General features: G+C 43.2%; 1 protein-coding gene across 1 annotated transcript in view; it reads right to left on the reverse strand.

Moving 5' to 3' along the window:
- Nucleotides 1-24487, reverse strand: part of RYR3 (ryanodine receptor 3) — a 269878-nt gene that overhangs the window by 95538 nt on the left and 149853 nt on the right. The window contains 9 exon segments of the mRNA XM_087429068.1: nucleotides 491-553; nucleotides 748-894; nucleotides 1878-1967; nucleotides 5862-5940; nucleotides 8203-8366; nucleotides 9603-9743; nucleotides 11398-11488; nucleotides 14557-14777; nucleotides 17057-17226. Coding sequence (XP_087285194.1) covers nucleotides 491-553; nucleotides 748-894; nucleotides 1878-1967; nucleotides 5862-5940; nucleotides 8203-8366; nucleotides 9603-9743; nucleotides 11398-11488; nucleotides 14557-14777; nucleotides 17057-17226 — 1166 coding nt within the window.

Raw genomic sequence — 24487 nt, forward strand, 5'->3', positions numbered from 1 at the left:
TGCTTGTCTGCACCATCATGGGCAATGTGAGTGAATTCACTATGGGATAGGCACATGTCCTTACTTTTGGGGGGACTTCCCGGGACCAGGTGAGCATCCCCACCCAAGGGTTGTTTCACATATTTTTCCCAGCTGTGATTAGTTTTGTCACTAGTTATTTCTCCAGCTGTTATCAGTCTGTGTTGGGTTTTACTACAGTAATTTGCTGTTTGTTCTTCCTTTTATTGAGTCATCACCTGTGATGATGTCCCCGGAAGGAGTGTAAAGCCTCACTCTCTTAGATGATGGGCTAATTCTGCTGAGACTTTCCTTGTGGTCTCTGTACCATGTGAACCTCTTCAATTTTGACATTTTAGTGGTGATGTGTTCTAGGCATTCTTTCCTTTCTTTTTTTTTTTCAAATTTTTTAACTCTTTGGAGGGTAATATGTCCTGCACTTGAGGGGTCTTACAAAGCAAGTTATTGCTGTTCTAAAAGCATCAGCACTGACCTGGAGCTCTCTGGAGAGCACGACATTGGACAGGTCCAGGGGAGCAGGGCTGTAGCTGTTGCCCTGGGAAAGCAGAGGCAGAATCACTGGGTTTGCCATTATTTTCCTTACCCTTCCCAGCATCCCCGACTTCAGCTGCCAAAGATGTGTCCCAAAAGATTGTTTGTGCTTCTCGCCCCTGATACCCCGTGGAGAGCTTTCCCTGATTCTCATGGGCTCAGCTGGCCCAGTGTCGGCCTCTGGGCATGATGTCATACCTGGCTGGCCTGGGACACGCTGCGAAGCTTCTCATTTTCCCGCTGTTGAACTAGGGCATCTCCTTCTTTGGTCCTCTCTATCGTCCAGCCCACGGCCAGCATGGTTTTCAGGGACTCCCTGGCAGGCCAGCGATAAATTTCCTTCTCCTGGAAGAAAATGTGTGCAGAAGAGCTTTGCAGAGCACACCCTGGCACTCTGACCACCCTGTATCCCTGGGGAAGTTGGACCCCGAGGTGGACAGGAGTGCTAATTGGCTCCAGTCTCCTCGCACTACATCAAAATACCCTCTGCAGCATCTCACCTGAAACCTGTAATCAGTCTTTCTGATGTTAAGAGACCCTACAGTCTCCTCTCTTCAAGGGGAATGTACCAGACATTATCAAAGGTTTGTGGATATAGAGGGCAAGAACAGGAGAGCAACTCCTCATGTTCTAGTAGCTGTTTAAGATGGGATGTTCTCAAAATGCACTTGCACAAAGCTCTCCTTTGAGCTTGAGAAACAGAATTTCTTAGATCTAGAATTTTCTTTAGAGCTATGCACAATTTTATAGATGGTCAATATGTATACAAAGATACACATGCCATCATTCACCTGTGATACTAGACCTAAAGCTTACAAAGAACTCTTCTTACTGACTGCAGGATAGGAATTCAGAGCTGTGTTTAACCAAATTTCTTAAAAATACCCCAAGAGACCTGTCCATATTTCCTTGGGGACTCTCTTCTCTACTCCCTTTATCTTCCATGATTGGAAATCATTTCTCTCTGAATTTTCTCTAGCAATTCACCACCCCCCAACCCCCCCACCTCAACAATTTAACCAAAGCCTTTCCTAGTTCAGTTGCAAGTGAACTACAAATCCATTTTGGCCCAGCCTCTAAGTGCTGACCGGGGCTTCTTTCTCCACAGGGATCTCAGAGCCAAAGAACAGAAGGTAAGGCTGGGCTCTTGGAAACTGGTTCTAGGGCTGTTGCCCACTGGCGAGCTCCCAAGGAGTTTACCTAGTTCCGGAAAGTCTCTAAGGAACTGGAAGGTGACTGTGACCTGAACTCCTCTGACCATCTGATACAATTCCCAAGGAAAGAAAATCAGCATGGCCACTCAGCATTACCAGAGGCCGGTTCCTTACCTTCTCCGTTAACGTCTTGAAAGGCCTTATCAATGGATGGGTCTTCACATTTTCATCCAGGGAAATTCCGTATTTCCATCCATTCTGACTCTGTAGAAATGTTCTCAGTTTAAATCCCCTTGGCACCCAAAGAGCCCCGCTGTGTGACCCAAATCCATGCTTCTATTTTCACTGAATGGAATAATGGGATGTGACAGAGCTTGGAAATTCCCCTTGAAAATGTCTAATTGATGCTTTAAGGCCGTCAGGCTCTCTGCCCCCTGAATCTTGAACTCTGTTCCTTTATCCCTTCTTGCTTTAGTTGCTGTCCACTCCACTTACTCACTTGTGTTTCAGACACACTTGAGACAGACTCTCAGAGTCAAAAGACTCTGAGAACAATGATTCTTGAGTTCGTGTGTCACGTTCACAGGCAAGGACAGATGTCAAGGCTAAAAGGCCTGTGAGGACTGGACTGCCTGCCCACGGCATGGAGGGGGCTGATTTGGTTTGCACCCCTTGCCCACCAAGCCCATACCAAATTGTAGCAATGCATGTTTCCTAGAGTCATAGAAGTTTAAGAGTTTCAAAAGACATTCAACAAATATTGGTTGAATGACTACTACAGTATGTGCCAGGCTCTGTCCTCGGCACTGTGGATACACAGACAAGTAAGAGTCCCTGATTTCCATAACCTCATGGCCCATAGCTTCCTACTGCTCCTCAGTCTCTGCCTCTGCCCCCTGTTAATGTGTGTGTTTCTCCAGTTTCTGTCCTTTCTCAAGAGGCACACTCTCCCTGGGTGATCTAATCTAGGCCCATGGTCCACAAATGGACTAATCTCAAATCTGTATTTCTAGCCCAGATCTCCCTCCTAATTTCCAAACCTATTTAAGCTCTGCTTGGATGTTCCACAGGTACCTCTCAACATGTCTGAAACAGAACCCAACATTTTATTTCTCTATATGGCTCCTCCTCTTGGGTTCCCCGTATTTCCATGAATGGCGCAAGCTTACACTCACTTTCCAAGCCAGAAATATGGGCATCTTCCTTGACACCCCCTTCTCCTGTGCACCTTCTCACATGGGTTCAACCTCTGAGACCTCTTCATTTGTCTGCCTCTCCCTAGCTTCCCTGCCAGTATTTTAGTTCAGGCCCCCACCAGCTCTCACCTGGATCACTGCAATAGCTTCCTAAGCTGTCTCCCTGCCTCCAGTCTCGCCACCTCTGCATAAACTCCATTGTGTGTTTTTTGTGTGTGTGAGGAAGATTGGCCCTGAGCTAACATCTGTTGCCAATCATCCTCTTTTTGCTTGAGGAAAATTGTCGCTGAGCTAACATCTGTGCCAATCTTCTTCTATTTTGTATGTGGGTCACCACCACAGCATGGCTTCTGAGTGGTGTAGGTCCACACCTGGGAATTGAACCTGGGCCACTGAAGCACTGAAGTTAACCAGTGGGCCACAGGGCCAGCCCAGAACTCCATTTTTTATACAACTATCAGATGATATTTATAAAACCACCCTGATCAGGGCACTCTACTGCTTTAAAATTTTCTGACTTCCAGCTGACATCATGGTAAAATCCAAACTCTTTCTGGCCTCTAAAGCTGTAGCAAAGATCCTGTTGACCTCTCCAGACTCATCTCTCACCCTTCTTTCCCTGCCCTCCTCCATGATCCTGCCATATCAAACTATGGCTCCCTAAAGCTACCAAACTCTCTCTCGCTTCTCTGAGTCTGCAACTGCTGCTCCTATGGCCTGCAATGCACTTGCTTCCCTGTGTCTGAAGAATCACCCATCCTTTATTACATACTGTAGATGTCACCAGCTCGAGGAAGCATCCCTGGACCCCCACTATTGGATTAGGGACCCCTCCTATGCGCTCTAATCCTGCGCTCATGCCCATCACAGCACTGAACAACTCATACCACAAGAGCTGGTTTATTTTGTTTCTCCCACAAGCCTGTGAGGTTCTTGAGGGCAGGGAAAAATATCCCTTTCCTTGTTAGAAAATCAATGCCCACCTGGCAATGGTGAGCAACCATATTTCCTTGTAAACATGAAGCTGACAGTCTAGTGGAAGAGAGAGATATTAATCAAATACCACACCAGTAAATGTATCGTTGAGAACTGGTATAAATGTATAATTGTTATAAATATAACCATATAAAATCACTATAAAAATACTATGAAGGAAAAGAGCCAGGTGCTAAGAAGGCCTGTATCTGAGAAATCTGGGGAAGAGGCATCCCAGGAATTCACACTTGGATGGATACTCGACGGATGAGTTGGTGAGTGGTGTGTGCACGTATGTGAGTGCAGATGGGTACGTGGCTCAGACAGAGGAGGGTTTCAGGCACGTGTAGTGTGCATGTGTGTGTGCGTGTGGGGGTGTGTGGGTAGGGGGCTAAAAGCAGGGCGTGTGGCTGGAGGGCAGAAGGTGAAGGGAGAGATGAGGCTAGAGATGGTAGCAGAGGCCAGATCTGGCAGTGCCTATCAGGCCATAGTAAGGATTTTGAGCTTTATATTAAAAATAGTTAGAAGCTATTAAGGGATTTTAATAAGGAGAAGTGGCTGGGCCAGAGAGCAGTGGTAGAATATGACCAAATTTGCACACGGAAACTATCAACCCCCTGCAGCGTGAAGAACAGACTGGAGAAAACGCACATGGGCAGACTAGTTAGGAGGTTATCACATCGTCTGGGCAAAAGATGATGGTAGCCTGGATTAAAGCCAGGGCATGGGGAGAGAGAGAACTCTACAAAAATTCAAGAGAGACGGAGGAGGTAAAATCCACATGGTGAGGGAGGGACTGGATATTGCTATGGATACGTGGAGGCATCCCTTTCCCCTAACTGATAGGCTGGTCAAATGGGCATATGTACAGAGTGCTGAGAAAACACAGACGCTCTGGAGCAAGGGTCAGCAAACTACAGTCCTTGGGCCAAATCCCACCAACCACCTTTTATAAATAAAGTTTTATTGGAACACAGGCACGCTCCCTTACGTGTTGCCATGGCTGCTTTTGTGCTACAACAGCAGAGATGGGTAGTTGCAACGGAGACTGGCTGGCCCACGAAGCCGAAAATGTTTACTATCTGGCCGTTTACAGGAAAAGTTTGCCAACCCCTGCTCTAGAATCATGGAGTGTTAGCCCACTCTACAGTTACAATGATTGTCGTTATCATCAGCCCCCACAGGGACTCAGGAAAGAGGAAGAGCTGAGCCCAGACCATTATGGAGGCTGAGCCAGTGCTTCAAGGTGTCCCATGCCCAGGGCAACCGCATGGTGGTGCTTTCTGTGGCCTTGCTGTGGAGATGGCCCACCGTCACATGCTGTAAGCTGCAGTTGAGCAATGGCGCCAATCTTAACTGGCTGCCCACAGGAATCCTGGATGTCTTTGGCACATTCCTCCCACTTTGCCTGCCAGCATTAAAGGGCTGACAGAGCAATTAAACTTATTAAGCAGCCTGACCTCATGTGGTGACGAATTTTAAACACCAGATGGACAGGCTTTTTAATGAAGGAGGGTCTGGAAGTTCTGCCGCTGTCTGCCATAGGAAGACGTGTATCCTCCCTGGAATAAAATTCAGCTTCCTAGCCAAATGCAAGGGAAAGGCTTTCAATTTCGTTTTCCCTTTTCCAATGCTACATTCAAAGAAAAAATTTAATGAAAGCCTCCTGCCCCACATTAAGCATTTATGTCAAACACACACAAGCACGTGCTTGGGCACAAACTCCAGGAACTGCAATGTTAAGAAGTTAACACTCCCAGAATTGATCATTTTCTTGAGAAATACAAAAAGCAGCACTAGCAGCTGCCGCTGCCTGTTTCTCCGACTTCCACCAACCCTGGGAAATTGCTGCTTGGAAATAATGAATGCTCTTGGCACGGCGAGTCTGTCACTTAGACAAATCAGGCAGATTTCCAGGATTGGACCCTTTAATGTTCTTGAGCTGTTTTTTTCCCCTGACAATTGTCAGTTGGATGATAATCCCTACCTTGTCACAGGCCCATTTATCATGTGAATGCTCAGCGTACTTGGTGACGATGTATTCCAGTTTTTCAGGCAAGGAGAAACTGTGAAACGAGGAAAAAAAAATTACAATCTCCCCAAGCACTTCAGCCAGATGTGCTGAAAAGTTGGCCAGAACCAACAGTCAGCTGGCAGAGTTGGATTTGATCAACCAGCTAACCCCAAAGCTGAAGTGGACTCCAGACACAAGTGAACTTCCTGAGCTCAAGATGTGTCATATTCAGGACTAGGTCACACACACACCCACGGCTTATCAGACGTCTCTGCTGACACCTCTGCTACACAGGTGGCCTCCCTCCAGTGGCTCTGGGTTCCCTTGGCTCCTGGAGAATCTCTTTGGCTCCTGGGCCAGATCTGTCCAGGTTAGACAGCAAGAGTCCCTTCATCCAAAGACACTGGCCTGTCGTCTCACAGCTCCAATCTGGGAATGGCAGACATGGGTGGCTGGAGGACCAAATAATACAAAATAGAGCTTGTCTACGTTTTTGGGTTCCATGACTCATGTTTAAATACTAGAGTTATGGAAGTATAGAGTAGACACCTGTTGTTTCTGTTAGTCCAGCAGCTTTTGTCTCTTTTGTTCGTAACAGCACCTCCATTTTCCCTTAAGGAGCACGTCTTCCTGCAGTGCACACAGGCTCATCGGGAATGGGCATCTGAATGGCCAATCAGACTCACTCTCCCTGGAATTTGAATCTTGAATCGGGTAAGACCAGGGCAGCGAACGCTTCAAGTGATTCATCCAATGGGGACACATTGAGATTGTCCATTCGGTCGCTCTGCCTTGATTCCTCTCTGCTGAGGCCTGGTTAGTCAGCCTCTCACTAGGTTTTAAAAATGACCCCATATCCTTTTCTGCTTAAGTTAGCCAGAGTCTGTCCCCATTACTCACATTACTTGAAGAGCCATACTGATGTCAAAGGTATAGTGAAGATATCAGAACTCTCAAAAGAACATGGAGCCACTCATCATCAGCACACAATTGCTAGAGGACAGCCCTGTCTCATAATGTTTATAAAAGCATTCAAGTTATTACACCATTTGTCATCCTGCAGCACACTTATCCTTTCATAGGGTGACATTCTCCAAAGTCAGCACCTGCCTTCTCTTTGGCCCCAGCCTCTTACTTCTTCCTTACAGCAGGTTCAATTCTCTTTCCCACCATCCACTCAGCTCAAGGCTCCATCTGATGGAATGTGTACTTAATTTTCCCAGAGATGAATTTTATACCTTACCAAAGCTGACAGCCCCTGGGGAGGACTCAGGCTATGCTTCTCATATGAGAACTACTGCCACAGAGCACAAGTCCAAGGGGCTCACAGAGGATGTCTGGCTTTCCCTGCTCATTCTAAGGCAGTTTTGGAGCTCTTCCTTTAAAACGCACCTGGAGATGAAAACTGTGTGACCTATGACACATGATCATAACTGGGGCAGAACTGCTACAAGCCAAAATTGAGCACATGTTGTCCAATATTTTGCCCATGGCCCAATCTTCACCAGTGAGGAATGCTGGAGAATCAGAGGAAGAAATTAAAAGGTGCTATTGTAGGTTATTCCAAAGTTCCATTTCTTGGCATGGCAAAGAGCAGGTCCAGCCTCTCAAATAAGAAGCCTATGCTGTTCTTTTCTTTTTTTTTTTGGTGAGGAAGATCATCCCTGAGCTAACATCTGTGCCAATCTTCCTCTATTTTGTATAGGGGATGGCACCACCGCATGGCTTGATAAGTGGTGCATAGGTCTGTACCTGGGATCTGAACCTATGACCCCCAGCCATCGAAGCAGAGCATGCGAACTTAACCACTACGCCACTGGGCCAGCCCTGCTGATGCTGTTCTGCCACACGCTGAGGCTTTGCCGGAGCTCAGCTGAGTGTTAGTTATGGGGTTGTTTTGATGTATGACGCTATTAGAACTGTACAGGCCTAATTCACAAAGAGCGAAGATTTTGTCAAAAAACTCATTAATAAATTAATTGCATCATTTGTCAGGGTGGTTCTTGCAATGCCTCAGGCGACATTTATTTGTGGAGAGCATCCATCTCTTATAATAAATAAACCAACCCCACCCTTCAGAAAAGAAAGCCTAGAATATAATAATACAGTATATAATCAGATACAGATGGATTAAGCGTTCAGAAGTTGAGGACAAAATCCAGTGCCTGATGTGACTTGTAGTGTCAAGGGAAATGATGAACAGTGTTGGCAGGAGGGAAGGAAGGGAAGCTTAAATTTCTTGCTACCTTCTGCAAGAGAAACACCAGCCACTGGGCAAAATACAGGAGCAGTTTAGAGATGATTCTGGACTCACTTCACGGTATTGATAGGTTTGGGGTCAAAGTTGCCATCTGCATCCACAGAGATCTGTTTCTCCAGTGTGGCTGAGATCCTGGTATCTAAATAATCTGGTGGCAAGGCCCCTGCTATAGCACTAAGACAAGGCAGGGCCATTCGGAAAAGATCTGGGTCATACTTCTGCAAGAAAGAACAAAGACCACTTTAGTACAGAAACCAGAACCATGACCACCAGGCAGAACCATTCACTCATTAGCTGAAAAAAATAAAATGCATGCATTTGCTCAGGTTAACCAAAATGGAGAACATGTAATACTTTCTGCTGGAAACTGAGGTATCCTTGAGGGTGAAGTGACAATCTATAAAGCCCTCAAGTCACCATTTGCTTTAAGTTGAAAACCTTAAATCAAGGTTTAAATCAATATCTTCCAAATAGTTAATTGCAAGAATATCTAAGGGTTAAAGGGGTTCTTGCTAGGCCAGAAAAGTCTACAAACTTATCCGTCACAGATGGTTATAGAAATTGACCCAACCTGAGACTAGAGAGGGCATCAGAAGCTCTGCTAGGCCCTCAGTAGCTGTTATGGGTCATATGTCGATATCATCAGCAGAATGATCAGTATCACATCCGTTCTTTCTTGAACCCAGCCAGGGAGGAATTTCAGTCAAATAACATGAGGTTAGGGACAGCTTTTTCTCTGCTTATATTATATAGGAATATAGGAGTCAAGAAAATTTAAGTGCTGGTGAACAACAGATACAGCTACACACATGCTCCAGACTTCAGTAAGAAAACCAGACCTACTCATTGTCTACCTTTAAAGCGGGTGACCTCAAAAGTCTAAAACTGGGTTAAGGGAAGTGGAGGCAAGTCTGAGAGTCAGAGTGGTATTTCAGTCAGATGGTACACCAAGCCTTGGTGTTCAGAGGCCCTCAGATCTCCTCAACCTCCTCCTCCAAGTGGCTGTGGAGAACTCTCCCAGAATGGCGTAAGGTCTTCTATAATCCCACGTCCCAACATCACAGTGGATCAGGACTTCTCCTCTAGGCTTGAACCTGGTAAAGGCTGGCTAACAGGGGCCATACAGCGTCAGGGCGAAGGGAATGGGGGTGGGGTAAGACATCAAGACTGAAACCAGGAAATGTTTCTGTAATTGACTCGGGAAGCCGCTGTCCTGTGTATTAGCTCTGTGGTCTGGCAAGTTACTCAGCTGCTCTGAGACTTTCCTCGCCTGTAAAATGAGGATCAGGATAGTGTCTATTTCAGACAGCTGGGGTAAGGACGAATGTAAAATGCTTGTGAAGTGCTTGGCACAGTTCCTAGCACATGGTAAAGGCTGAAGAGATATTAGTGATTATTCATAGGTGCTTGGGTCATTGAGGTCCTCTTTTTTGTTCAGGAAGCACTGCCATTACCTTATGGGAGAGGGAGTCAAAGATCCCCCAGAAGAGCTTCTCTGTCAGGTGCAGCTCTTCCTCCACAGCTAGGCCGTAGCTCCCCCAGCCTGAAGGCAGACAGTAATACTTCCAGCACTGCTCATAGTGATTCGTCAGCAGCTGGGAGGTTCAGAACAGGATTGCACCGGTGGGGTGGGGTAGAGAAGATCCATGGGCATCAACAACATGCAGGGGAGAAGAAAACAGCAAGCAGCCATCATGAGAGTGAAACCAACATTTGAAACAGTTGGGTTATCTACAGAGAGACCCTCAACCACCACCGGGAAAGGTCTGCTTTCGTGCTAATGAGCTCCAGCCTGAACTGAACCTGCCTGATTAATTCTTGTGCCTCCTAATGTGCCCCTAGCAGTTACTGAGAAATGAGAGGAACTGTTTCTACTCCAAATGAGAAAATGCTACCCTCTGAAAGTAGTCACTGTGTGCTGTTCCAGCCAGTTAGGCGTGGAAGAATTTCTTCTGAGACCTTTGCTTATAAATCTGGAAGATCTTGGCTAATGCTGATATGGGGAGGGGAAGGTGGGGAGTATGTTGTGGGTCTGAAGATTTTTCTCTTATTCATCACTATCCATGGCTTCCTTGACTTTCATCTGAGCCTTCTGATGGCCCAGCCATGTTATAGCAGTTCCACATATGGCCAGTAGAGGGCAGAAGTACACTGCCAATGTTCCCATCCCAGCAGGTGGGATCCCCACCCTCCAAAAAAAATCCCGCAGATGTGAGACGTAAAAGGGAGCTTATTGAGTGCTATCGATGATGCCTCTTTGGGAGCCAGAATCCAGCTGACAGCACAAGCCGGCTGAGGAAGCAAGGCCAAGCTGAACTCTGAAAACCGTGGTTTTCAGCTAAAGCACTTTTGTGGATTAAAACTGGGACTGTAAGGGTTAGAGAGAAGAATGGGCCCTTGGAGGGCTATGGGATCTCTGACAGCACACAAGCTGTCTTCTGCCTGGTGTGGAGAAAGAGGATTGAACTATAGACTTCTGGAAATTCTGTTTATCCCTGTAAAACGCTTCTTGAAATCCTTACTTGGACTATTTCTGAAACAAAGGAAAAGTTCTGTTAAAATCACCAGACAGAATTTTCAGGGGTGGCTGGCTGTTGCTGACACTTTTGAATGTGCAAATATGGCAGGTGCCTCAGAGGTAAAAGATAAAAACACTGCCCTCCGGGGTGGGCGGCTCATTCTGGGGTCCTCCCACCCAGTGCTAGTGATTCAAGTTTATAATTTATGAGAAAACCAGGAACAAGGCAACTAAAAAAGAGAGGGCTCTGTGGCCTGACTTTTCATTAATAAAGAGAAAAGAAATAAAAAACAAAAAAGAGGATCTGTTACAAAATAAGGAAAAAGCACAAAACAGTATGAAATAGAAAGGGGCCATCTTAGTTTCTGCACTTAAATGAATAATCACAGGGCCTTCAAAGCTTTTTGAGATTGAAAACATTCTGAAAACCTAATTAGGGTGGGAAAGCACAAAATCCAAATCCCTCACTGACCTCTGCTAAACAACAAGTAGTAAGTGGAAAGTCATTAAGGAAAATTGGAGCAGTCAATGATTCTAGCAGATCTAACCTCTTCAAGCTGGACACTCAAGAAGGGGTTTGATTTTGTGGGTTGTAGCTTGTTAGCGCTCAACTTAAAGGAGTAAAACCCATTTCACATGGATTTTGCTCCCCAAATTGTGAAGACGTCGTGTTTGACAAGGCAAGTTTGCTATGCCACGGGCTGTGTTTCTGTAACAACGGAGAGGTTTACCTTAAGAGGCATTTTGCAGTACTCGTTGAGTTGAGGCACATCAAAAACAAGACGTCGCAGGAGTTGCTGTAACATGGAAGGCCTCAAGTGACTGCCGTGTGGAATGAGAAAAACAGAAGGATAGAATGAAAAAAAAATAGGAAAGAAAATAATAAAGGAAGAAAGAATGAAAAAAACATTCGGCCATAACCATACATTAGAGCTAAGCCTCAAAACTATTAGCTCCTGAAACATGAGATGTTGGGTAAACCAGTCAATGGTAAAACACTTTAAGAACTGAGTATAGTTAAAATACAGAAAGAGGGACGTGTGGGTAATGAATCAAGATACCTAAGGTTAAATTCCAATCACCATGTGACCATATGTTCTAGGATCTATGCACACTCAAAATACACCACTGATTATGTGCAAAGAATACAACAGAAAGAGGGTGCAGGTGATTTTACAGTCATCTCTAAGGACCGACCGTCCCCTTGAACTCTGCAAAGGCAGAAGCTGGAGCTGACCAGCTGCACAGAGGGAATCTGAGGCCACCTACTGGCGTGATCTGAAGGGAACGTTAAGGCCCTCTGAGTTACCATCCAATCCTTGAAATTCTCATTGTTGGAGTCATTTCTTTGGGTTAAGCTCTGTCCTGAAAAAACTCCTTTAAAAGGAAAATTCACTAATTAGAGAACAATTCATCAAATTATCAAAGAATTCATGGCCTTGTATTTGGTGCAATTCTGAGATAGAGAAAGTAGACAGAAACAACATGATTTAGCCTTTATTTTTAGATTACCAGACCTTTTAAAAACCTAGTGGAACCTCTGGATTCTCTCCAGAGAAAAGTGCACATAGTACACACAATTTGGCCTGTAAGTTCACTTTATGAACCTCTGTATTCCTTCCACAGATGCCTAAGGAGCCATGGAGACAAAGTTCATAACTCTGAAGTTAAAAGTTGGAATGCCAGGAAAGACAGCCTTGGTGGCATCTACAACAGGGAGGGTAGACCTGAATGGAGATGGACAACAAGACTCATCAGTTTCGCAACTTTGCCTAGAGCTGGCCTTGTGATAAAAGGCCACAAAGTGAAAAGGTCAGTCAAAATACACAGCAAGTAAATGGCCTTGTCTCTGAATGTAGTAATTATAGTGTAAAATTCCTCAATTTTTCACATTGTTTAGCTAATTAACAATATCAGCTTAGATTGCCTAACAAATAAAATTAAGGAATGCAATCAATCTTTAACTCTATTAATTCCCGACTTACTAAAAATAATGAAAAATCTAGTTCAGTGTCAGTTTGTCTGCTCTATCTAGAGCTCAAACAGGCCAAGAGGAGGAGTGTGGAGGCCCCTGAGTGTATAGTACTGGGGCCGTGAGCTATATTTTGTATATATATGTTTGATGTAAAATTCTAATTTTCTGAAGATCTGATTCTTTAAAGACATTTGCAGCTAAGATCAGTCTCACCATGACCTTTTTACTAGGAAATAGTGTATGTCGAGAGACAGGATTCCTTGGTTGGTTCGGTCCCTAAGAGACCTGCTGAGTTCAGATCTAGCAGAGGTGGAACAAGAAGTGCAGCTCTATTGATGCGGTTACAGCCATTTATGATTCTGTAATTGCTGATGGGAAGGATTTTTTTTTGTGTGTAAACGCATTACTTATTCTCTTTGCCACCACCGAGAAGAAAAGGAGAAGCCCACATACACCAAGTAATGGGGCCGTTGCTTTTTCTTTTGAGGTGACAGAATGGAAATCCTAGTTATCTTATTAATTTATAGAGTTCTGTAAGTGTGTTTACCAAGCTATGTCTCTCTTCCAAGACCAACAACATCCTAATGAGCTTAATTCTCTGCCAGTTATAGTAATATTAGAATTAATGAAGTAGGGTCAGAGTATAGGGCCTGATTTTGATAGAGGATCTCAGAGAGAAACCCCTTTTATGGGACCCGAGTGGAGGCCCTCTCCCACCCTCCACTCCACACCCTAGGCAAATAGTACTGGGCAAAGACACAGCTTGTCCCCTAAGGTAGTTGAGGCCTGTAGTCCCTAGAAGACAGAAAGACGGCAGATACAGATCAATTTTAATACAGCATTTTAAATGAAGGACCATTGTTATATCTGAAATATAAATGTGAGACTGCCTTTTAGCTTGATGTTCTAAAAGGACCGATCAATTGCTTTTTCCTAGGTAGCCCTAGCCCCTCACTGCATAGTCATCTCTTGTGCGATTAGGAAACAGCCCATTCAACATGAATCAGAATGATGCCCAGCTGGCCACTAAAGGGGATGCCTGCTGGTCCTGTTTCCAGGACAATCTAAAGCAGTGGTTTCAATCTTGGCTTCATATTGGAATCAACTGGGGAGCTTCAAAAGCTAGAGGCCCAGGTCCCATCCCTATAAGTTTTGATTTTTGGGGCTGAGGCATGGCCTGGACACTGGGGCGTCAATGTAGTAGCTCCCTAGGTGATTCTAACATGCAGCTGGGGTGGAAAACCACTGGTTTGAAACAGCAGATCCTGGTCCTGGATGCACTGGTGAGACCTGCCATGGGAAGAGCCCTCTTCCTTTGACCCCATCAAACTTGACATAGTTTCCTGAGACCCAAGATTCTTGGGGTGACTTTACCCTTTGTCCTCAGTTGGATCTGATGCCCATCTGCAGTGGTAAAAATGATTTCCCTTAAATCCCCACTGGCACTGGAGACTCCTTCTTTTCTTTCCCCCAGGCCTTGTGGGGCCTGGAGGTGGGTTGCTTTGATTCACACTTTTAGAGTCTGGCCTCTGCTATAAAGGTCCACTCATTTAGAAAGGGAAAATCTGCTTCTGGCTCTATCTTAGGAACTAAAGCATTAGTTCTTAATCTGAATACTTCAGGCCTGAAAGACAATCTCATCTCCTGGCCCACCAAACTAAAGGCTGGAGCCTGAGCAGTGTCCCCCAACTTCCCCATAGCAAGAGATGAGCCTCAAGGAAGAGGTGATCAGAAAGAGCCTGCAGCAAATAGGAGACCCAGCACATCCTAAGAGGAGACATTTGGGGGAGGGCTGGTGTACAGCCAAGTCCTGGAAGCTTCCTCAAACTAGATGCACCGGTTTTTAGATTACACAATTAAATGCAGCCTACACGGAGGCATACATTGACGTGAAGAACATGGAAGGGGAACTTACTTGCAAATGGCAAGCAAACATTCTTCTATGGTGTCCCTCTGAGCTTTGGTGAGGGAACGTCCCTTGGAAAGCCTGTATATCGTCTGTAGTGTAGAATCGATCAGAGAGGTGTAGTGCTCTGTTCCAGCAAAGAGGGGGGCGCATCTTCTGAGGAGTGGGAGCACGGCAGAACATATGTACCTGTTTAGTGCCAGCGCGGCCTCTGTGGTGCTCAGGGAAACCTAAAGAAAGGGGATTGGGATGCTGGTTAATCTCCCTGGGAAAGACAGAGCCAAGCTCACCCCGTGCACTGAGCTCCCATCTAGCAGGGCGGGAAGCTTAGACATCTCCATGTTTCACAGCAACAGAGCAAACAACTTTCCACCTTGTCAGCACACCTATTTCTCTTTTACGTTTTCAATGAAAAAAAAAAAAATCAGGTTAAAAGAAAAGATACAGAGAAGTAAAGCAAAGGCTGGCTGGCTGGTCCTAACTCATTCCAAATGACCCACAGACATCTGTTCCCCTCAAAGGAGAATGCTAAACCCTTATTAAATCCAGCTGATGACCAGTCTAACCCAACATCCCTGATGTTTGTAAGTTACCACACAATTATTCTGGTTTTAGCTCTCTTTATCACCTTATGGAGACTCATAAGTTGTCCTCTTGTGATTTTGAGATTAGTAAATGGTTATAGGCCGAGCAAGCTCTCCAACTCACTGGTTTTGCGACAGTTTTACAGAGAGAAAATGTAACTCTGACCCCCAGCACTTAATTTATGAGCATGGTGAGCAATTTGCCATCTGGTAAATGATATGAGGGAGATGTCACTAAAGGGAACCTAACTCTGCATGGGAAAAAGTGTACGAGGAATAGAAACCTAGGACCTTCTCTAAAACTCGGCCGTAACTCTCACTCACAGTGTTCTTTCTCGTTCATTTAGACAAAGTCCATTTAGTGACACTAAATGTAGCCAAAGCACGCTTAACTACCATCTTTGAAAAGTGCAGAACTTCAAAGGAAAACTTGAGATCCACAGAGATGAAATAGGATCTATTCATGATGATCATAGCCTTATATCTGTAACACATTTTCTATAGTTCATGATTTGATAAACTGTTTTCTTTGAACTGTACACATTTCTGGGTGTTCCTCTTAATTATCAAAAGTTTGTCTTCTAGAAGCTTCAGTAATCATACTGAAAGAAATAGCTTATCTTTCAGATTTATCACTTTAGAAGATGGAGTTGTTAAAATAAGGAAGAACAGAGCTTTGATTCCAGTGGCTTAAAATTTTTCAAAAGAGAATGCATGAAAATACGCGTGCTGAGGAACTGAATATAAAACTTCTTTTGTTGTAAATGGTGCTTAGGCAAGCATGTGGCTTCAACACCAAATGCTAGAATAGCACTTGCTGTTTATTTGATCTATAAAAAAACTGAATGTGTTGATCAGGAACCTTGGGAATGTCCCGCAAGTTAAAAAAATTATTACTTTTTAAATCAAGGAATTTATAGGAAAGCTCAAAACAAAAGTAGCTGTGGAAGCATTACTTTAATTATCCAAAAGGATCATATGCCCCTAACGCCTTCATGGATAAACCATTTCTCATCTCCATGCCACAGATAGGGATGGAGCTCCTATTCAGATTGGGGCTCGTATTCCTGTATATGTCTGGGTAACGCCATCCATTTCTGAGGAACCCATTCAAATGGAATCCATCCTAGTTACGGAATTGGCTGGCTGATCATCCATCACCAGAGCTAAGACTTCTATCTCGTTAGACACCAGGTGGAGCCTTTGAGAAACTTTATGACTGATTAAGAAGACATGCCTCTGGTTCTCTAAAAACAACACTAAACTGGCAAGATATTTTTTAGACTTAAGCTGATCTAATTGATCTTTTCTCCTTGGACCCAGGACTCCTGGTGCACTGTTTCTCTGCTTAGTCCTGACTTGGGGCACCTGCACCTAGCTCTTTAACTCCTGGGGCCTCCTGTCTTGATGTCTGTTGATGCTGGATTACCCTGCCTCACACTTGATTTCCAAACTTGGATTTGCACTTGGCCTCTTATACTGACCTTGTCATGTCCTGAGCTTCAGACTCTCCTTCCTGATGGTCAGTGCTTGTAACTTAAGGAATGAGAGTGGGAAGAGTATTCTAGCCTATAATGCTGCTTGGGGGTTAGGGGGGTGGTGCCAGTGGTATCTAGTGAGTAGAGGCCAGGGATGCTGCTAAACATCTGACAATGCACGAGATGGCCCCCCACAACAAACAGTGCTGAGGCTGAGAAACTCTGCAATAGAGGGAGCTGGATTGAATATTTGAGGTCAAGTTTACCTACATCTAAGTCTCTGGCCCCATAAATTAAGATCTTCCACTTCTTGATACCTCTGTTTTCTCACCCTTTAAAGCAAGCCACTAATATGGAATCAGTAAGTGAATAGCGAATATTCGCTTCTAAATCCAATATTACCAATTTACGATGGGAAAAATAATTTTTCTTATTTTAGTCACTTACTGTATCTAGAGAGGCAGAGGCTCTTAAGTCGGGTAAAAATCCAACCTCCAGCAGGTGGAGCAGAAAAGTCTGATCCTTGATGCCATAAACACGGTCCAAGAACAGCACCATGGGTGCCTTGTGGTCAGGGCAGAAGTTGGCCGCCATGTCTGGCTCACTGACCGTCCCATCTGAAAGACACACAGAGGATGTCATTTCCCCTCTTCTATCTCCAGTCTCAAAAGGCAACACAGAGCTCGTCTGTCTATGGCTTGTTCTCCCAAACAAGCAACGGGAATTTTGGAAATAATACTATGTTGTTCTGGAGCCAGCTTATCCTGGCTTGGAAGAGCTGATTGTAAAAGTTTCAGGAATTTTGTGAGCCAGTTGTAAGACATGCCCATTACTAAAAATTAAAATTTACAATTAATTATATTTAAAAGGTAATAAATACTTAAAACTTGCCTCTTCCTAATTATTTTACCATAAACTATACTCTTGAGGTTATTTACATCTGTTGTATTTGTATGTTGGAAATACAATGGTGTGCTGTGTGCATCCTCTTTCCAACTCTGTGCTCAGTGACATCCCATTGGTAGCTTGAAATTGGCCAAGGTGAGAGTATTTACAGCACAGAAATGGGCAAATGCCAGGAATCAGGGCTTGTTTATTGCCTTGTTGAATGGTGACATAAGAAAGGGAGAGAGAAAATATAAGGGAAATTAAATTTAAAAGTGTGTCATGTTTGTAGCTATTACATCATAAACAGCACAGAATTGAGGAAACATTCTTTCAGTGTTTAGAATCTATTGTCTGATTTCGGTGAAATTTAGATCAGATCATCCAAGAATTCTAACCTTATTTTAATAAAGAGGTTCAAAGATGAAGTAAGGGAATACCACGAAGAAAATAAAAATTGCTTGACTTGGAGAATACAGACAAGATTTTGAAAGAAGATAAAAGAAAAAGTCTTCCTCCTACTATTTTAACACCAAAAACTCGGAAAGAGAGCCCCTAAATGATCGAGCCTTAGTCAGAGCATATTTAAATACTGTACTTCACAAGGCAGCCTGAGAGCCGCAAAGGTTTAGTGCTATCCAGCCCAGAACCTAATCCAGCCCAGGGATCAGTGTAGGACTCCGCCAGAGCAAGGAGGGAAGGGACCTTCCAGCCTGGAAGTGGCCTGCTTCTCCTCCCCTGAGCACCAGGGGGAGCTGGGTGTGAACAGCTGAGGCTGACAATCTCTCAGAAACACTTGGTATTCTGAGGAACATTATTTTTATGGGATATTAATGAGTGTTTTGTGTTCAAAAAGTTTGGGAAACATTGAGTTCAACATTTATTTTCTTTATTGTACATTTCTCAGAGGCTTTATAATCTTAATGTTCTTCATGAGGTTATAAAAATGTGATAGATTCAAGAGTGATGTCACCAAGATGGGGGCGTAGGAGACCCTAGCCTCTGTCCTCCCACTAAGATCAACAATTACAAAATCAAACACATAGATAAGGAGAATAGATTGATGGTTACCAGACGGTAAGGGTGGGGAGGGCGAAAGGGGTAAAGGGCTAGATACGTATGGTGACAGATGGAAACTAAACTATTGGTGGTGAACACAATGCAGTCTATATTAGAAGCTGAAATATGATAATGTACACTGGAAATTTACACAATGTTATCAACCAATGTGACCTCAATAAAATAATTAAAAAACAAACAAACAAAAACCAATTACATAGCTACCGATGAATAAAAACACTTCTGGGAGGGCCCAGGAGTCCACTTAAGAAACTTCAGCAACACAGTGGAAAAAAAACCTGGGAATAAGCACACAGAAAGGGGAAGACGAATAGTTAATTCTGCCTGCATCTCCCAGGCCAGCAGCACTCAGAGCCAAGAGGGAACTCCTCAGCTGGAAGAATTCCCCTTGCAGGGGAGGGACAGTGGGGTGATTGATATCTTCCCCAGCCTTTCGGGGCACTGCATCAAGGGCCAGCTTTGGTTTCATCCCACCCAGAGACTGGCAAAACTGAGATGTCTAGGGATGGCTATGAACAAAGAAGAAGGGCAGAGACCAGTATCAGCCATGCAGCAGGAATGACCATGGTTCCTAGTGACCTGCTATGCTGAGGACCCAGCAGCTGTCACCACTGAAGAAACCAAGGGCCAGTATAGCTGCTACAAAACACCAGCAGATTTCACTGGTTTTTGCCCCACAGGTTTTCATGTTAACAAATGCCCAGCCACCTGAGTCTCACCCCACAGTCTCCCCACCAGCAGCTGGAGCCCAGGATCTGCACTGGCAGCCAGCCCCAGCTTCCACGGCTGTGTGAGTGCAAGATGCTGCCTAGATCCCTATGACTGATCCCCATTGCCATGCGTGCACTCAGAGCTAGCCACTCCAGCTGTGCACCTGCATGCCGCCATCCCAACTCCCATCACCGGCCTCCACTGCTGTGTGTGCACCCATGGTGAGACCCTGTAGCCACAGGAGTGCATGCTCGTAGGCAGGATCTCTGTTGCTGCTAGTGTACCCATAGTTGGCCCTCGTCTTTGCTGTTGGCCCTGTCTTTCACCACTACATGTGTCTGCTACTGGCCTCTGCCACTACAAAGGCACCTGCAGCTGGTCCCTGCAGCCAAATGTGAGCATACAACTGGCTCCAGCCAGCACCACTTCCTGCCTTGGTCCCTAGTTGCTAGACCAGGAAGCACTGCTGAGGACCCCACAGCCCTGGTAGCCACTGAAGACCCCTGGCACCCCTTGTCAAGGACTATGCAGTTGTCAATGTTGTGGACCCCAGTGGCCTGAGCTGACAAGACATCATGCCCCTTCTGGACCCAAAGCTGCCACACACCCCTGCCCTTGGTGCCCTGTACCACTAGACCTAGGGTCAAAGCACACTCCAGTGTACCCCACCTGAGGGTGAAGGTCTTTCCTTACCAAAGTCACTTCATAAAGTCTGGAAGAGGTGACTGCTTCTTCAAATGCACAGATATCTATGCGAGGCTATGGGGGTCGTAAAAAATAAGGGAAACATGACACCACAAAAGGAGGACAGTAAACTTCTAGTAACTGACCCCAAAGAAATGGAAATACAGGAATTGCCTGACAAAGAATTCAAAATAATTATTCCAAAGATGCTCAGAGAGCTACAAGACAACACAAATAAACAATTTTTTCCTTTTTTTGTGAGGAAGATCAGCCCTGAGCTAACATCCATGCCAATCCTCCTCTTTTTGCCGAGGAAGACCGGCCATGAGCTAACATCTATTGCCAATCCTCCTCCATTTTTTCCCCCTTTTCTCCCCAAAGCCCCAGTAGATAGTTGTATGTTGTAGTTGCACTTCCTTCTAGTTGCTGTATGTGGGACGCCGCCTCAGCACGGCCAGACAAGCAGTGCGTCGGTGCACGCCCAGGATCTGAACCCAGGCTGCCAGTAGCAGAGTGCACACACTTAACTGCTAAGCCATGGGGCCAGCCCCAAATAAACAATTTAATGATATCGAGAAAACAATACAAGAAGAAAATGAGAAGTTCAACAAAGAAATAGAAAACATAAAAAAGAACCAAAAAGAAATTTTGGAGCTGAGGAATACAATGACAATGGAAGAATTTAATGGAGAGCTTCAATAGCACATTGCACCAAGCAAAAGAATCAGTGAACTCAAAGACAGATCATTTGAAATTACCCAGTAAGAGGAACAAAAAGAAAAAAAAAGGAAAGGGAACGAAGAAAGCCTATAGGACTTATGGGACATCATTAAGAGAAACAATCTATACATCAATGGAGTCCCAGAAGAAGAGAGGAAGAAAGAGGCAGAAAGCTTATTTAAAGAAATAATGGCTGAGAACTTCCCAAACATGGGGAGATATTTGGACATTCAAGTTCATGAAGCTTATAGATCACTCCAAAATTTCAATCCAAAATAATCTTCTCCAAGACACATTATAATAAAACTGTCTAAAATCAAAGACAAAGAGAATTTTAAAAGCAGCAAGAGAAAAAAATTTCACTCATATAAAGGAACCCCTATAAGGCTATCAACAGATTTCTCAGCAGAAAGCTTGCAGGCCAGGAGAGAGTGGGATGATATAGTCAAGTGTTGAAAGAAAAAACTGCCAACCAAGAATACTTTACCCAGCAAGTTGTCTTTCAGAAATGAAGGTAAGATAAATAGTTTCCCAAACAAACAAAAGCTGAGGGAATTCATCACCACTAGATCTGCCTTACAAGAAATATTATAGGAGTTCCTCAAGCTAAAATGAAAGGATGCTAATTAATAACATGAAAACATAAGAAAATATATAACACACTGTTAAAAGTAAGTATATAGTCAAATCCAGAATACTGTAAGGAAAGAAATAAGAAAGATCAGAACAGAAATAAATGAAAATGAGTATAGAAAACAAAAATGATAAACAAAACTAATAGCTGACTTTTTGAAAAGATAAAATTGACAAACTTTTAGTTAGACTTATTGAGAAAAAGAGAGGTGAGTCAAAATTATAAATGAAAGAAGAGACATTACAACTGATACCACACAAATACAAAGGATCACAAGAGATTACTATGAAAATTTATATGTCAAGAAATTGGACATCCTAGAAGAAATGGATAAATTTCTGAAACATACAACCTACTGAGAATGAATCGTGAAGAAATAAAAAATCTGGACAGACCAATAATAAGTAAGGAGATTGAATCAGTAATCAAAAACCTCTCCCAAAAGAAAAGCCTAGGAACAGATGACTTCATGGCTGAATTCTACCAAACATTTAAGGAAGACTTAATACTAAACTTTCTCAAACTCTTCCAAAAAACTGAAGAGGAGGGGACACTTCCAAACTCATTTTATGAGGCCAGCATTACCCTGATACTAAAGCCAGATAATGATACTGAAAGAAAAGAAAACCACAGACTAATATCCCTGATGAATATAGATGCAAAAATTCTTTTTTTTTTAAAATTTTTTGTTTATTGCAGTAACATTGGTTTATAACATTGTAAAAGTTTCAGGTGCACATCATTGTACTTCTATTTCTGCATAGATTACATCATGTTCACCACCAAAATACTAATTACAACCCATCACCACACACATGTACCGAATTATCCCTTTCACCCTCCTCCCTCCCCAAAAATTCTTAACAAAATACTAGCATACAAAATTCAACCATTAGATGTTGACCATAGACCATTAGAAAGGATCATGCACCACGATCAACTGGAATTCATCCCTGGGATACAAGAATGGTTCAGCATATGCAAATCAATAAATGTGATATACCACATTAATAGAATGAAAGACAAAAGTCATACGATCATCTCAATAGATACAAAAAAAGAAGCATTTGACAAAATTCAACATCCTTTCCTGATTAAAAAACTCTTGACAAATTTGGTATAGAAGGAACATACCTCAACATAATAGAAGCCATATATGACAAATCCACAGCTAAAATCATACTCAACAGTGAAAGGCTGAAAGCTTTCCCTCTAAGATCAGGGTCAAGATAAGGGTGCCCCACTCTCACAACTCCTATTCAACATAGTACCAGAAATCCTAGTCAGAGCAATTAGGCAAGAAAAAGAAATAAAAGGCATCCAAATAAGAAAGGAAGAAGTAAAATTGTTTCTATTTGCTGATGACATGATCTTGTATATAGAAAATCCTAGTTTCCACTAAAAATTGTTAGAACTAATAAGCAAATTCAGTAAAGTTTCAGGATATAAAACTAACACATAAAAATCGGTTGTATTTCTATGCACTAACAATGAACTATTTGAAGAATAAAAAAAAAAAATTCCCATTTACAAAGGCATCAAAAACAATAAAATACCTAGGAATAAATTTAATCAAGGAGGGCCAGCCCCGTGGCTTAGCGGTTAAGTGCGCGTGCTCCGCTGCTGGCAGCTGGGGTTCGGATCCCGGGCGCGCACTGACGCACTGCTTCTCTGGCCATGCTGAGGCCGTGTCCCACATACAGCAACTAGAAGGATGTGCAGCTATGACATACAGCTATCTACTGGGGCTTTGGGGGGAAAATAAATAAATCAAATCTTAAAAAAAAAAATTTAACCAAGGAAGTGAAATATTTATACATCACAAACTATAAGACACTGATGAAATAAAATGAAGAAGAAATGAATAAATGGAAAAAATCCTATGTTCATGAATCAGAAGAGTTAATATTGTTAAAATGTCCATACTGCCCAAAGCCATCAGTGGATTCAATACAATCTCAATAAAATTCTACTGTCATTTTTCACAAAAATAGAAAAAATAATCCTAAAATTTATATGGTACCATAAAAGACCATGAATAGCCAAAGCAATCTTGAGAAAGAACAAGCTGGAGGCATCACACTTCCTGATTTCAAACTATATTACAAAGCTATAGTAATCAAAACATTATGATACTGGCATAAAAACAGACACATAGACAAATGGAACAGAACTGAGAGCCCAAAAATAAACCCATGCATATATGATCAACTAATATTTGACAAGGAAGACAAGACTACTCAATGGGGAAAGAATAATTTCTTCAATAAATGATGTTGAGAAAACTGGATATGCACATGCAAAAGAATGAAATTGGACCCCTATCTTATACCACTCACAAAAGGTAACTTAAAATGGATTAAAGACTTAAATGTAACACTGGAAACTATAAAATTCCTGGGAGAAAACATAGGGGTAAGCTCCTGACACTGGTCTTGGCGATGATTTTTTGGATATGACATAAAGAGCATAAGCAATAAATCAAAAATCAATAATTGGGACTACATCAAACTAAAAATCTCTGCACAGTGAGAGAAACAAGCAACAAAATGAAAAGGCAACCTACGGAAAGGGATAAAATATTTGCAAACCATATATCTTACAAGGAGTTAATATCCAAGATATATAAGGAACTCATACAACTCAATGGCAAAAAAACCCAAATAAAAAGTGGGCAAAGACCTGAATATACATTTTCCAAAGAAGACATGCAAATGGCCAACAAGTACATGAAAAGGTGCTCAGCATCACTAATCATCAGGGAAATGCAAATCAAAACCAGAGTGAGATATCACCTCACACCTATTAGAATGGTTATCATCCAAAAGACAAGGGATAACAAATGCTGGCAAGGATGTAGAGAAAAGGGAACCCTTGTGCATCGTTGGTGTATATACACACACACACAGAAATATTATTTAGCCATAATAAAGAAGGAAATCCTGCCATTTGCAACGACAAAGTGGACCTTGAGGGCATTACGCTAAGTGAAATAAGTCAGATGGAGCAAGACAAATATTCTATGATCTCAGTTATATGTAGAATAGACAAACATTGAACTCGTAGAAACAGAGAGCAGGCTGATGGTTACCAGGGGATGGGGGAGGTAAGGGAGATGTTGGTCAAAGGGTACAAACTTGCATTTATAAGATGAATAAGTCTTG

This window comes from Ceratotherium simum, chromosome 3 (genome assembly GCF_057802395.1).
Source record: "Ceratotherium simum simum isolate JZ-2026a chromosome 3, ASM5780239v1, whole genome shotgun sequence".
In the NCBI taxonomy this organism is placed as follows: domain Eukaryota; kingdom Metazoa; phylum Chordata; class Mammalia; order Perissodactyla; family Rhinocerotidae; genus Ceratotherium; species Ceratotherium simum.